Source organism: Ictalurus furcatus, chromosome 7 (assembly GCF_023375685.1).
Source record: "Ictalurus furcatus strain D&B chromosome 7, Billie_1.0, whole genome shotgun sequence".
NCBI lineage: Eukaryota > Metazoa > Chordata > Actinopteri > Siluriformes > Ictaluridae > Ictalurus > Ictalurus furcatus.
This window is the reverse complement of record NC_071261.1, coordinates 32,573,833-32,590,081: the sequence shown is the minus strand read 5'-3', so window position 1 is coordinate 32,590,081 and position 16,249 is coordinate 32,573,833. Positions and strand designations below refer to the sequence as shown.

At 38.0% G+C, this 16,249-nt stretch overlaps 2 protein-coding genes across 2 annotated transcripts in view; one reads left to right on the top strand and one right to left on the bottom strand.

The window, feature by feature from the left end:
* The window catches only part of LOC128610750 (obscurin), a 63,589-nt gene that overhangs the window by 15,343 nt on the left and 31,997 nt on the right, over positions 1-16,249 (bottom strand). The window lies entirely within an intron of this gene.
* LOC128610512 (E3 ubiquitin-protein ligase TRIM21) lies at positions 10,250-15,078 on the top strand. The gene is made up of 7 exons (XM_053629879.1): positions 10,250-10,468; positions 10,910-11,493; positions 11,582-11,677; positions 11,788-12,021; positions 12,117-12,264; positions 13,173-13,199; positions 13,301-15,078. Exons 2-7 carry the CDS (start codon positions 10,912-10,914, stop codon positions 13,843-13,845), a joined length of 1,632 nt encoding a protein of 543 aa, XP_053485854.1. The 5' UTR covers positions 10,250-10,468; positions 10,910-10,911; the 3' UTR covers positions 13,846-15,078.

The window sequence follows — 16,249 nt, the reverse complement described above, 5'->3', positions numbered from 1 at the left end:
TTCATCAGGTTTCTCCCCTTCTTATGCTGTTTCTCTTGTGTCAGATTGATGTTACTACAGTCAGCTACCCTGACAGGAAAGCTCTGCTCATCCACAACCTTCCCCACAAACCTCCTAATTCCATTCAAAGTGTGTTCTTGTATCAGCCAAATTGAAAACAGTTCCCCTGGGTTTGTCAAAAGCCGTAAACATGAACAATAAAAATGTTCATGCAAATGTAAACAAACTATAAAGAGTGTGTTAGCGCGTGCAGAACAACAGGCCGGACGACGGCAGCAATGATCCAGGACAGCATGTTGTAAAACCAAATAAATAAATATTAATGCCAGCTAACTCTACAGTACTTTCATGTTAATTCTTTGTTATGTGCAGTACCAGATACCAAGTGTTCATATAACCAAAAACCAACCAAAGGTGTAAGAATATGAGTAAAAGAAAAAATAAGGTTAAAGAGCCACATGCTTATTAAACTAATTGTATTAATGCACTTTCGACAAAATTAGTATTTCAGAGTGTCGTGTCTGATCTCACTGCTTAAAATAATGCTTTAAAATGGGAAAAAACATTTCTATAATTTTTCCTGAAATAGGAATTTTCTTTTTATTTTACTTGTATATGTATGCAGTTGCAAGTGCATTAATACATTTTTTAATGCACCAAAATATGCAAATGAGCCACATGAATATTAAATTAATTGTATTTGGGCAACTTAGAATAAGTGCACGGTCACTGCTCTGTGTGTGTACAGGACTAATGAGAAGTGTTTGTTTCTGACGTTATTTTTAACACAGATAGGAAGATAATGATTAGTGATTATATTTTTGTGCTGTGCATCAGCTTGGTATTAGTGTATATTAGAGTGAACTTGCTGTACTGAGATGTTTCCCTGCACAGACCATAATAATAACAAAAATGGAAATGTAGGTTATAAGGCATTTTTTAAGTGAGTCTATTTATTGCAAATTTAATATTTTTCTTTTAATCCTTTCTGTGCACAGGAAAGAGTGAGAGAGAGAGAGAGAGAGAGAGAGAGAGAGAGAGAGAGAGCGAGAGAGAGAGAGAGAGAGCGAGTGAGAGAGAGAGAGAGAGAGTGAGAGAGAGAGAGAGAGAGAGAGAGAGTGAGGGAGAGAGAGAGAGAGAGACAGAGAGAGAGAGAGAGAGAGAGACAGAGAGAGAGAGAGAGAGAGAGAGAAAGAGAGAGAGAGAGAGGATGGACTTGTGTAACTTCATATGTAACTTCTATTCTCTTTTCACCTTTCAAGATTTATTTGGTGTCATGTGATGGAGGTTGAGTTGGATGCAGTCACAGTTTAAGTGTATTTTCTTTATTGAGATGCAGGCAGACAAATCCAATAACATAAGGCCGGGTCAAGGTCAAAGACAGGCAATGGTCAAGCGATGAGCAAACAGGCTAAACTAGACAAAGAGAAGAGATTTAAATTTAGAAACACACTTACATCATTACGATGCACCTTTTTTAAAAAAAAAGAAAACAGTAAGATAAGCACTTTCGCACAGCAGGATGGAGTCTATCACTGTAATTCTTACTTTGTGGCTTATTTCAAGTCGTTTGGGGCACGGTGACACACGGACATCTTGCATGCCTAATAGGTTTATCGCTTATGCAGCACAGTGATTTTAACTTAATCGTGCTAGTCGTATTAGAAGATTTTTACGGAGGCAGCTGATGTTGAGAAAGGCATTTGTAGCTTTAAGATCCTTTCACACTGAGCGCGACGCGATAAAGCGAAGTGAACCGCAGACGAATGGTGCTTTCACACCGAACACGAAACGATTGATCGCCTTCAGCTAATTCACGCCTACTCAATAGGTGGCGAGGACCAAGAATGCATTTTACACCTGCACACTAGGTGGCGCAACCCATTATTCAGCTGATCGGCCTATCGTCTTTGACCACTTAGAAGAAGAATCACATAAATGTTGGCGCATAGCACCACAACACAAACTGTTAAGAAGCACAGAAACTAACTTTTCTTATTGTATGTGGATTCTACCCAGAAAGGGAGGCAGAAATTTTGTTTTGTGTTTTTTGAACAGCGCCATCAAGCTGTTTTAGTCTGAATGAAATAATGTGAAATATAATGCAATAACAAAACCAGAGTTTAATTTCCAAGACCAGCCCACTTTATTTCGTGGTGGAAGAACTTTGATAAATGAAGTGACAGTTCAGTTTTTACTATCCTGTTATGTTTACTGCTGACATCTTTCAACAAGAATATAAAGATAAATAACAAATGACATACTGAGTATTGTTTTCTGCTACAAAATGTCCAACTGTAACATTATAAAAATACATATTTGTTTTCATTCAAACGAATATGAAGTATTTCAGTAAGAAATATACCTTATACTATGACATGTGACGACGGTTTGTTTCTCTCCAGGTGTTGTGAGTGTGTGTGTGTGTGTGTGTGTGTGTGTGTGTGTGTGAAAGAAAGAGAAAGAGAGAGAACCCGCACTGAGCAAACGACACTTTTTAATGCAGAAGTAACTGATGCATGCACCATTTTATCGGTAAAAGGCCAGTTGGATGGAAACAGACAGGAAACAGCAAATATCGCAAACTTTTTTACTCTCTTTCACTTTGTCGATTACAGAAATGTGCAAAAAATAGATGGAAACTTAGCAAATGATAACAAGAACTCAATATCCATTCTATTCTCTCTTCCGGAATACTCTCCATCAGTGTTTACACTGGTTTTCAAAACACTTTCTGTGATATCATCTCACCAATCTCGCCCATTTGTGCAACAGCAGTGTCTCCGGACACGTGATCTAAAGCTCAAATCTAATTGGACGGTCCATTTCGTTGCAGGGGAAAAAAATAGACACACTGGACAAAAAAAAGTGTCGCTTTGTCGCACCGCGAATGATCACACCTGGTTTGAACAGCTCCATCGGGATCTACTGTTTCTATTTAAGAGCATCATTGGGTCAAACATTCATGTCGCTTAATTGTGCTCAGTGTGAAAGGACCCTTACTCGCCAGCGACAATTCCCCTTCATCAGTAAGGTAAGAACCAGACCCGTTATAATCCCAGATATTCTCGAATGAACTGAAATGTGTTCTATCCACATAGTAATAGAAGATTGTTGTTATAATGATGACACTAGCTCTGTGGTATAACAACCTAGTGTTCATACAGATCTACTGGAAATATGTGAGGCCTCATGACTATTTAAAGCACTGAAATATAACAGCGGGTATAACAGACTTACAGTACAGTACAGTTGCAGTGTAATACTACTGCAGGATCCAGTTTCTGCTTTAAAGATAACACTTTATTATTTGGGAAGACCACCCCGAGTTCTCAAGTAGGAATTTCGAGTTGAGGGGATGTTTTCTATGGTTTTTCCTGGTCAGAGGTTGGAAATGATAAGTTATGACCTATAGTCGAAGGAAACGTGTCTCAAATAGCCACTCTTTGAGCAGAAACGCATCTCAGAATGCACAAAATGTTGAACCTTGAGGCGGATGGACCACAACAGCTGAAGATCACTCTTCTTAGTCAAGAAAAGGAATCTGAGGCTAGAGTAGGCACAGGCTCACCTATCATGATTTTTGCTGCACGATGCAGGTGGTAGGCTCAGGATTTGGCATCAACATGGATCCATGCAACATGCAAATGTTTTCAGCTTGGTCAACTGTTGACTTTAAAACACCTCAGTAAGTGACAGTGGGGTTATGTTTGTCCATCAAAATTAAAGTTACTACAAGTCAGTCCCCTTCTTTACTGCTGAACACACAACACTGTATTAAAAAAAAAAGAAGAAGCTAAACCACAACTGCTGACTCGTATCTGCTCTCAGGCCTCTGAAACTGTCACTTCCCTGTGTCTGTGTGTGTGTGTGTGTGTGTGTGTGTGTGTGTGTGTGTGTGTGTGTGTGCGCGTGTGAGAGTATGTGTGTGTGTGCGTGTGTTTGTGTGTATGTGTGTGTGTACAAGGCTAATGAGAAGTGATTATTTCTGCATCATTATGTCGTTATTTTTGACACAAATAAGTAAATAGTGCTGGTTTTATTATTAATAAAAATGTTTGATGTTAGTGTGTATTAGAATGAACTTACTGCACTGAGATGATTCCCAGCACAGACCATAATAGTAACAAAAATGCTGTAGGTTATGAGGTATTTTCTCTGTTTTCATATATCAATGTGCCCGTGCAAACCTGCGTGTGTAACCATTCCTCCATTTGCACCCCATTATGTTCTTGTTACAATTTTACTACAGATAACGCCAGGGATGTCGCTAGGCCTATTTTAAGGGGGAAAACCCCCCAAATATTCATTAGACCCCCCCAAGCAAATCAATATATCTAAAATATCTCATATATTTTCTTTTTGATATCTTTTTTCATCAACAGTTCTTTCCGTCGCATCTTGAACGTGTTCCTGGGCTGGCACTAGGACCTGGGGGAGGCTGCTGAACTATACACATTTTTTACACACCTTGTTCATGCATTTTTCAGTTGACAGACCCACATCCAGCGGCTTACCGTGGTACCTCCCATCGACGGATTCGTTTGCTGTGGTTTTAAAGACTTTAAATAAGTACATAATCAGTAATGGTGAATAAAACATGCATTAGTTTGATATTACTGTATTAGATTTAACTTGTTGTACTGAGATGTTTCACTGCACAGACCATAATAGTCACAAAAATGGAAATGTAGGTTATAAGGCATTTTCTCAGTAAGTCTAGTTAACACTAACATGGTTTTGTTAAACCTTTCTGTGCACAGGAAACACCACCAGAGTCTCACCACAGCAGCTAAAGACATTTCAGTTATTCACAACCCTGACTTCCATTGGTGAAAGTACAAACACCATCCATTCTAAGCTCTCTTAATAATAAATAAACAAAAACTACAATAACTTAAAGGTCACTATTCTGCTCATTAAAGTGTTTTTCTTCTTTATTTAACTTTATTGAAGTGTGAAAAACTTAGCGCTGGGACATAAAACCAACAGACCGCACACTGTAACATTCTGCACATGTACTAATCACACAATAAACTCATCACTCAGGACATTCAGACTGCAGATGAACAACTTTATACCCCACCACTCACTCTAATGAAGACACAAAGAGGACATTTACTCACAGAGCATCACAGCGAGTGGACTGAACTCCATCCTGTCTCTCTAACGACTGACTGACTGACAGAGCAGTGGAGTGTGTTAAAGTCTCAACTTCCTGTGTTCTTACAGAGAGAGAGAGAGAGAGAGAGAGAGAAAGAGGAAGTACAAAGAGTTTTGTACTTTTGCATCTGTCTCTTGGTGATGAACGCTACACAGATTAATTATAGTGTGAATATGTCACATATATCAGTATTTCAAGAGGTGCTAAAATGTGGTTTCGTTCTGTTCATGGTATGAAACTGCGTCAGCTTCTGCCTTTTAAGCACATATGTGCTTAGGTCTACACTCATTTCTAAATATTTTGTTGGCAGTCTCAATGTGACATTAAAATATGTACTCAATATCCATCCATCCACCCATCTTCTATACCGCTTACTCCTTTTCAGGGTCACGGGGAACCTGGAGCCTATCCCAGGGAGCATCGGGCACAAGGCGGGGTACACCCTGGACAGGGTGCCAATCCATCGTAGGGCACACAAACACATACACACAAACACATGCACAAATTCATACACTACGGACACTTTAGACACGCCAATCATGCATGTCTTTGGACTGGGGGAGGAAACCGGAATACCTGGAGGAAACCCCCGCAGCACGGGGAGAACATGCAAAACTCAACACACACAGGGTCACAGTGGGAATCGAACCCCCGACCCTGGAAGCACTAGCCACTGTGTGCCCTGTATGTACTCAATACAGACAATTAAGCAAGTCTACAGGGAGTTTGGCCTCATCATGTAGGACAGCAATAGAGTAGCTCCTTAGCAGCTAGCCAGCTACTATAAATAACATTAGCTATGCTAATGAACAAATGACACCTGTTTTACTCACCTCAACATGTCTTTTACAATCATATACCCCATCATGGACAATCGAAAAGTCACTGTTGAAAACTTGTAAAGCTGTTGTTATTTTTGACCCCTATGGAACAGGGGTACACTTTAGTGTGGTCTGGGGTGAAGTGCCTTCTGTATTATCTTTTTTTTTCTTGGACACTCTGCCATGACGCTGCATAACAAACAGTGATACTGAACTACAGCGGTACACTGAACTGATGGATGAACTGAAGAGAGAGACTGCGTCCGAAACCGCATACTTACCTACTATATCTAGCAGGTGAAAATCAGTATGCCAGAAGAGGAGTATGTCCGAATTCTAAGTATGTGAGAAACAGTAGGTGAGAAATACCCGGATGGCGTACTGCTTCAGGTGAGATTTTACAGCATGCCACAGATGCACACTATGCAAGTCAAACAATCCCATGATGCAATGGGATTGCTGCAGACGAGCTCAGAAAAAAACACTGAAGACAGTGTCGGCTCTTTTTAAGTATTAAACCTTAGTTAAACAGGACTTGTTTAACAATACCCGAATAAATTGTTACTTGTTTAAGATTTTTGTGTTTATGATGACGTCCAAGGTCACTTTACAATGCTAACATGGCGGATGTAGAACGTCCAGGACTGTAGTGATAATACACACACATACAGATGACTTGCGGTCATTGAACAGCATGCCATTCAGCCTCTTGGTGGCAGCCTCGGCAGCCTCTGCGCTCTCAAAGTGAACATATCTGAAACTATAAAGAGAGCACTTTTTAAATAGAGCTCACAACATCGTATTATATTAGATATCGAATAAACCTTGAAGTGTACTTAACTGCAAATTAATTTCACTTAACACTGTCCCAGTTTGGCAAAGAGATGTAGAAATGGTGAATTCAGGTAAATTGGGACAGGTCAGAAAAATGACATATGCTTCAGGTATTTTAAGGTTTGAAAATTGTCATGACTAATATATTCCACATATTTATGATGCATATATGAATGAGCTTTGCTTTTACTTCAAATCAGGTACATATGTTTATATTGAAATAATTTTTTAGGATATTAATGATGTTAATGCTGCTATAGCTGTAAGAAATTATGGAGTGTTACCAGGCCAAAGTCTTTATATGTCGTCATTTTTACTTAGTGTCAGATGGTCAGACAACGAACAATATATATGATGTAGAGTAGGGAATACTGTTAAGGTGTGTTAGATATGTTTGTATTACCATCGACCCGATGCTGAAAGTTGATAAAAGCGTATTGGAGTGATGTGCCGGTCCTCTTGTTCCTGCAGAGGCGGAGAGAGTGAACTCGTCCGACAGAGCTGAACTTCTCCAAGAGCATGGACTTGGTCACATCAGGGTGAAGATCGCCAACACAGAGTGATGCCATTTGGAATCTAGCACTGTTCATGTCACGTAGAAACTAAAACAAAAATTCCACTTTCAGTGCCAGACAAAAGCAACAAACCCACTGAACTGCACGCTGAATATTTCGTCCAACACGACTCGCCTACTTTCTTTCCAAAAGAGTTGATCAAGGTTTCTTCAGATGGTTAAAGTTTCTGGTATGAAGCCATGAACATATTAAAAAGTTACTGAAACCTGCTATTATAACCTGACAAATTTAAGTAAAATGTAAAACTAACAATTACTTTCACCCTTTAAGTCTAAGTAAGAAAAGCATAGACCTATAGCACTTAAGCCTAGCAGTATGATCATAAACTTATCGTTTAACACCGAGCAGTCACATTATTAGTTTGTGTAATAGGCTAGCAATTTAAAAATGAAATCATTCAATTAGAAATCAATAAAATATTGTAAGGATACTTATCACTGAACCACTGAAATACTGATCGTTGAGCAAATTTCCAAATGATGAGTTTTCTCTTCAGAATGTGCAGATAATAATAATAATAATAATAATAATAATAATAATAATAATAATAATAATGCAATAAAGAGCTCATCCTCATGCATAATAAAATGTGTGTATCATCTGAGGCTTACTGCAAAGCGATGGCCTCCTCATTGGATTAACTCCTGGCACCATGTGGTTCACTATTTGACCCAATAGAGTCAGTGGACATCAGTTCTCTCTTACAAAACATCACTTCTCCTTGCAGCAAAATCTAAATTATCAACCATCAGAAAAGCATTGTGGGTGATCTCCACACCATGTCTGTGCACTATAATGCAAGTAATGTAAAGCTGTAACCTAATGTGGCCTGTGTAAGGTTCCAACATGAACTGCAGTTCAGTGGTGTTTGAGCAGCTGTCCTTCTATCCTCTAATGTTTGATTCGGAGGAACCCAGAAGACTGCATTTGTGCTGCGCTGTGAAAGCTTTATGCATGTACAGCACTGTGGAAAAGACTGACCCCACCCTTCTGTTTCAATCAAATGACCATTCAGTGTTTATTGTGGCAAACAACAATGATGGGAAAATGTACAGTACATTAATCCTATTTTCAGTCAAACAGTCATGCAGTACGTATTTATCCAGGTCATTATCAAAGTTCCCTTTTAGAAATAAAGATTTTTTTTTTATTTTTTTTTTACTGGTTTTACTGTTGAAGACGTGTGTGATTTTTTTTTTTTTCGCAATAGTTCCCACACTTATTGTTATTCTTCATAAATCACACACAGGTCTTATTACATATATTACTATTGCTTACCATTTTATGTATACAGTACTGTGCAGAAGTCTTAGGCACATGCAAAGAAATGCTGCCTTCAAAAATAATGAAATTAAATGTTTCTACATTTAAAAAAACAAAAAAACAATAAAGAGCAGTAAACAGCAGTAAATTAAACAAAGTCCGTATTTGGTGTGATGACTCTTTGCTTCAAAAAAATAAGAATTAGTAGTCTGAGTTAAATTTTTGCAGTTTTATAGGAAATAAATGGTTGTATTTATTTATTTGTTTGTTTATTTGTTTATTATTTTAGTTTCTTTGAGCATCTCTCTGACAAAATCTGTTTTTCTGGAGCACTTGCTCCTTTGTTTTACAGCAAAACCCAGCAGCCTTCATTATGTTTTTTTTTGGTCTGAAATGTGGTGTATTATGTAATATTCTGCTTTCTTTACTGACATACAAAAATAATTATGCAACATTTAATTTTGTGCTGTCACGTATCGAGGTTGAGGCAGAAGCAAGTGCAGATAATGACATTTATTTAAACAAACGTACTATGAAACAGACACTAAGACAACTTGGTATAACACTGTGGCATGAAACAAAACACCGAGACATAAACAACAAGAGTCTAGGACAACGAAAGACAAGCAAACAGTGCAGACAATGACCACACACACACACACACACACACACACACACACACACACACACACACACACACACACACACGTGCTCATTAACAAAACGTGAATCAGGTGCAGGTGGTCATGTGACAGCTAGTGCAGTGCAGTGGCTGATAGGAACTGGAGTCCAGAGTTTCTTGATACATGACGTGCTGGAAAACTAATGTTTGGAAATCTAAACTTTTTTGAACTGACTTGATAATGTATAATAAAGACATAAAATAAAAATCTATAACAAAGTTTGTGTTAAAAAATGGTGCTCTCTCTGACACACACACGCACACAACACACACACACAATGAATAATACAATGAATGAATACATTAAAACTGCATGAATTTATTTATTAATATGAATATAAAATGTATTATGTTTATAACTATGAATATAAATACATTTTTATGCACCCATATTACACATGGTAGGTGTGAGTTAAATAAAAGGGCTTCAGCTTTCTGTCATTTTTCACTGAACATCTGTCAGGATCGTCATGAGAGAGTGTATAAAACAAAAAGACCAAAATTCTGCATTAGTGATGATTAAGAAAACTGGAAACAGAAGGATGATTGATATCATAAACTACACTGTGATGTTTGTTTTATAAATTATTTTCAGTAAAATATGTGTGAAGAACTGATGTTTGTTTTTACCCTGACAGTTTTTTTTTTTTATTAATAAATGCTTTAATATAATATAAACGTGTTCCTCTTCTCTTGTGAAGCCCAACACTGATATCATTTTAATGTACACCACATTTCTCCAGCACACTCCTATGAGAAAATTAATATCATTAGTAAAAATACTTACTGAACATGTACACAGTGCAGATTTTATTACAGAGATGGAGACAGTATAAAACGCTGTTGTTCACTGGGGGAATTTCCCCCATCTAGTGACCAGAACCTGTAATTACAAGTCGAGTAAAAGTCAAACAGTGGGCGTGTCTCTTATGATGTCACTCAGGTGAACCGAAACTCCAGCTCGAAGCCGTTTCATGACCAAAACCAGATCCTTTCAGCAGGACACAGCCTCCAGTTTGAAGCTTCTCTCTCTTTCTTCGAGGGATTAAAACCACTGCAGGTGAACACTAAGAGAACAGGAACAAGAGGAAAAAGAGGGGAATCAGGAGGAAAAGAGAAATAGAAATTGGTAAGTGGTGCTACAGATGAGACTACTTCCTGTTTGTATAGTTGTTTTCACTTGATTTCTATTACACTGTTTAAAATACACTGGATCTGTTCCAGTTCAGTTCCTCTTCAGGATAAAACACACAGGGCTTTCATCTTAAAGAACAGGATTTTAGCTCACATTAAACATAAGATAAATGTATTAATATATATTTCAGAGTGAGAGGTGAGACTACTTCCTGTTCCTATCAGTAACTATTGTTCGTTTTGTCATTCACTAACTGCTCACAGTGCACTGGGTTTGTCACAGTTCAAGTGGATTTTAGGTGTTTACTCACACAGAGAAAGTTATATTTTACTCTAACAGCAGGACACTGAGAGCTTTAGTTCTGGATAATTTTCATGAATAATGTGTAAAGTTATCTGTGGTCTAAATCCACTCTCATGGTGTCTCCTGTGTCAGTCATGGCTTCCTCCAGCAGTGTCCTGTGTGAAGATCAGCTCCAGTGCTCCATCTGTCTGGATGTGTTCACTGATCCAGTCTCTACTCCATGTGGACACAACTTCTGTATGATCTGTCTCAAACAGTTCTGGGACAGCAGTTCACACTGCCAGTGTCCAGTGTGTAAGGAGGAATTCCTTAAATGTCCTGAACTACGTGTGAATACGTTCATCTCTGGACTTGCTGCTCCATTTAGGAAGTCAGTTCAGGTGAAATCCAGCAGCGCTGCAGAAAAACCGACCCAATCTCTGGTGCTCTGTGAAGCCTGCTCTGAAGAGAAATGTGTAGCCGTGAAGTCCTGCCTGACCTGTATGACGTCTTACTGCAAGACTCACCTGGAACCTCATGAGAGAGTTTCTTCATTGAAGAAGCACAAACTGATGGAGCCTGTGGAGAACCTGGAGGACTACATCTGCCAGAAACATGAGAGACCCCTGGAGCTGTTCTGCAGAGACGACCAGACGTGTGTGTGTCAGTTCTGTACTGAGGGAGACCACAAAACTCACAACACTGTTCCTATAGAGGAGGCGAGTGGAGAGAAGAAGGTGAGAGACTGAAAATTAATGATGCATATTTAACACAAATATCACCTTTATTTTTAATAAGTTTATACATAATATATATTTTTCTCAGACTGAATTGGGGAAGACACGAGCAGAAGTTCAGCAGATGATCCAGGAGCGACTGAAGAAGATTGAGGAAATCAAACACTCTGTAGAACGCAATAAAGTGAGTCTCTTAACTAACCTACACAATAACGTCTTTATAAAAACACATTAGGAGAATCCTGATATAATCATATGAAATAAAATAATTTAGCTCGATGTGTCTCCTGTTAGAAAAACACAGAGAAGGAGAAAGCAGACGGTGTGGAGATCTTCAGTGCTCTGATGCGCTGCATTGAGAGAAGCCAGGCTGAGCTGCTTCAGGTGATGGAGGAGAAGCAGAAAGCAGCAGAGAAGCAGGCTGAAGAGTTGATTAAAGAGCTGGAGCAGGAAATCACTGAGCTAAAGAGGAGAAACACTGAGCTGGAGCAGATCTCACACACTGAGGATCACCTCCACCTCCTACAGGTCAGAGTCCCTCTGTTTCTCAATAGCAGTGCAGCACATGACAGGACAGCAGTCCCCATGCTGAGGGATTTCTCCTCTCTCCTGCTGTACTGTAGATTTACCCGTCACTGTGCAGCCCTCCACACACCCAGGACTGGACTGACGTCACAATTAACTCTCATCTGAGTCTGGAGACTCTGAGGAGAGCTCTGTCTCAGCTTCAGGAAACTCTCAGTGAGGAAATGGAGAAGCTTCACAAGATTAGTAAGTGTTTAATGATCTCTAAGAATATGTTGATTCAGAAATGTATAAAGAAATGTCCTGATAACAGAAATACATGAATTGTACAGTGTGCATTTAGAGATTTTTGATCTGATGTAAGTTATAAAGCTCTGTGTTAGGAAAATAATCAACAAAGGGGAGGTAAGATGAAGCAGTAACTGTTACATCCCAAGGTTATTATTTTGTTCTTATAACAGCTTTTCCCAAAGAGTTTATTCATCTTATACCACAGAAATATGCCAACATTTTATTTATAGAAGTATAACATGTCACACTTTTTATCCATTTATAGTTACAGTATATTGAATGTTGTGAAACATCCATGAAACAAGTTAGTTTCTGTTCTCACTTCCGTTATAGCAGCTATAAACAGTCATTTCCTTACAAGCTTCTCTTTTTCTCACTCATGTTAATAAGATAAAAACACACCTAGTCCTATTAACAAGAAGCTACAAAGTGTAAACTCCTCTGTCCTGAAGATGTCAGAAATCTTAAAGTTACAGCTTTACCTCTGACTGTTACAAAGCGCTGACACTGGAGACTCCTTCCATAAATGTTACAGAAATAAAGGTTACAGAAATGATTATACATGTCTTTTTATAAAAAAGCATCTGCATACAAGTCCCTGTGAATGAGCTGTTACTATAGAAACGCTAAGGTATTAGAACCAGTGCATTAATATGAACCTGTGATTTGCAGCTGCTCTACTGTCAGAGCTGCTGTTCTAGAAAATTAATCAACACCAATCAGAACTCAACAGCACTGTGGTGTAATCTGTAATAAAATATTTAGATCAATATGATGTTTGTGTTTTAGTTTTATTGTTACAGTACTTTGTTATTGCTCATAATTTTAAACTCTCCAATTATCCAATATTATTTTCCAAACAGAACTGAAGAGAATTCAGCAATATGCAGGTTTGTGAGCTCTTATTGATCACATGACTAAATCTATATTTCTTCACTGTTACACACTGTGCAATGATAAAACTGATGTACGCTGTGTTTCTGTCTCTCAGTGGATGTGACTCTGGATCCTGATACAGCGAATCCTTATCTCATCCTGTCTGATGATGGGAAACAAGTTAAATGTGGAGACACAGAACAGGATCTCCCTGATAACCCAGAGAGGTTTAATTATTATGTCATTGCGTTGGGAAAGGAGGGATTCTCCTCAGGGAGATTTTACTATGAGGTGCAGGTCAGAGGGAAGACTGAGTGGGATTTAGGAGTGGCCCGGGAGTCCATTAACAGGAAAGGGAAGATTACATTCAGTCCTGAAGATGGATACTGGTGTGTGTGGCTGAGGAATGAGACTGAATATTATGCTCTGGACTCTCCTCGTGTCTCCCTCTCCTTGAAACCGGCTCCTCAGAAGGTGGGGGTGTTTGTGGATTATGAGGAGGGTCTGATCTCCTTCTATGATGTTGATGTAAAATCTCATATCTACTCTTTCACTGGTCAGACTTTCACTGAGAAACTTTATCCATACTTCAGCCCCTGTCCCAATGATGGAGGTGAAAATTCAGCACCACTGATCATCTGTCCTGTTAGTCAAATCTAATATAAATTTATAAAACTGACTTGTATTTCTTAATAAAAATGAAAACAGTGCTGTTATTATCTGACATTTGTTTTAAGTTAAAAATAAATGATGTTTACATTTTATTTATGTGTAAAATGTAAATGTTTTACTGTCGCTCTCATTGTGGTGATCCTCCGTGCTAAAGTGGTCTAATCCTGTCAGGATCCATCATCACTCCTGTAACTGATCTTCAAATCACATTTACTCAAATACATTCTCCATTTTCATTTAAAATATATATTTTTTAAAGAAAATGTTTTAATTTGGCTCAGATTTAATAATGCAAGCTATTTTTATTGGCAATATGTCATCAGAGCAAACCAGCTACTCCATTTCCCAGAATGCACCAACAACTACAAACATGGCGGAAGAGGACTACACTTCCCAGTGTAACACACAGACACGTCACCGTCTCATGAGGACTAATCTCACACACCTGTTCCTGATCACAATCATCACACCACACTATAATAGAGACTGTTCAAACACTTGAACAAGTGAGAAGTGTACGCTCAGTTGTCTTGTCTCTGTTGTTATCAAGCCTGCTATCATGTCTGTTTATTCTGGTGTTTTGACTTTGCTTACGTTCATGATGTCGTCTTGTTGCCCTGCCCTACTTGTGATGTTTGTCTGATCACCTGACCTCTGCATGTTCATGATTATTGTCTTCTGCCTTATCCTTTGGCTGTTGTTGTTGTTGTTGTTGTTTCATTAAACTTCCATACCTGCACTTGCTTCTGCCCTGCGCCTGCATTACGTGACACAATAACTAGAGAAATAAGTAGTATACTTTATTTTGTCATTTTCAGTGTTCTGAAGGTTGTTTCTACATCAAATTAAGACCAAAGCACTAAGAAATACAAAATTATATATATATATTTTTTTCAGCCTGTGCAGTTAGCTTCCACATCCGTAAACACAAAATAAATATAAAATTGTCAAATGTAAAAATTATTGACAGCCTTTAATGTACAGTTAATATTATTTTATTATTATAAACTATTATTTTTTGCAGACACTTGAGACACATCTCTAACTCAGCTTTTACAGCTTTATGAATGAGGGTGTGTTTCATATAAATTAGATTAGCTATGAGGGAAAGTTAGAGTGCTGTGTGCATTGGATATGTAAATAAGGGAGTAGTGGGCGGAGCTTGTCTCACGCAATGATTTCACTCTCGCTCCCTGCAGTGCTACGACTGACCACTAGAGTTCGCGCTCTCCTGAGTCTTCATTCATTTCCTCTAATCATTTTCCTTACCACACTGTGTGAGTTTTAAAGTTATAATACTAATAATTATCTGGTGCGGATGCGGCAGAAGATGAAGTATTTCTTTATTTGTAAAGTAACATCTTTCTTTAGGCTAGTTTTGTTGCTGTGATACGCACCATTATGTCATATTATTATTTTTTTCTTGAAAAATTCAGACTTTATTCTAGTAATATCATATATTATGACTTTTTCCCCTCAACACGGGTAATGGTGGACCTGACTCCAAAAGCCTGGAAAATAAAGTTCATTTTGGTTTCTAAACCTGATATTCTCTGTTATTAGGGCAATATGATATTCGATATGATATTAACATTTTCCCCGGGTCAGACACTTTGTTTATTCAGTCAAAATATTGGGAAGAATTTATACATTAATTAATTTATGTTTAAGATATAGTGAACCTGTAGTACATTTTCTGAACAATATTAAACCTCTGTTCATAGGCATTTTTAATTCATTTACTTTTATACAGACAAAAATCGAATCGAATCGAAATCCTGAAGTCAGTATTGTAAATTGATTTGAATCGTGACCGGCGCGTATCGTTACACCCCTAGCAACTAATGATAAGTATGACTAGCGTACTCAATCACCAGCAGAAGAGCTGAAAGAGCACTTTCCATCACTAGCTAAGTTAACAGATGGTTATCTAACTTATCTACCTAATCTATCCACCGTGTCCCTCAACACATACTGACGTCATTAACCAGAGTAGTTTACTTAAAAAATGTACACAGCTTAACATTAACAGTGTATTTTTGTTCACATTTTTCTTGGCGAGAAATAAAGTACACATTGTCTTGGTTAAGATTTTCTTTTATTTTCTATTTTAAAAAATACAAAATGTTAAAAATAAAATGGCGATATTTAAAATGCACAAGAGTATTTGCTCAGAGTTTTCTCATTATATTACATGTACTTCACACATCATTGCAACCAGGTTAACTAACGCAGTGAACAAAATGATATATAACCCTTATTATACATTTATTTCACACGTGTTTTTGCATTAGCAACATGTAGGCTTTATTAGAGACTAAACACATGTTCACTTTCACCTCATGAGGACGTTTGCAGGCTTCAGCTAAACAAATCCAGTCAGAAAGACGAG

What these genes read in the sequence shown, in the direction of transcription:
- LOC128610512 (XM_053629879.1), top strand. Translation starts at nt 10,912, where the DNA reads ATGGCTTCCTCCAGCAGTGTCCTGTGTGAAGATCAGCTCCAGTGCTCC. An exon ending in GGAGAAGCTTCACAAGATTA is followed by an intron (nt 12,265 to 13,172) that starts GTAAGTGTTTAA and finishes TTTTCCAAACAG; the next exon opens with AACTGAAGAGAATTCAGCAA. An exon ending in GAGAATTCAGCAATATGCAG is followed by an intron (nt 13,200 to 13,300) that starts GTTTGTGAGCTC and finishes TCTGTCTCTCAG; the next exon opens with TGGATGTGACTCTGGATCCT.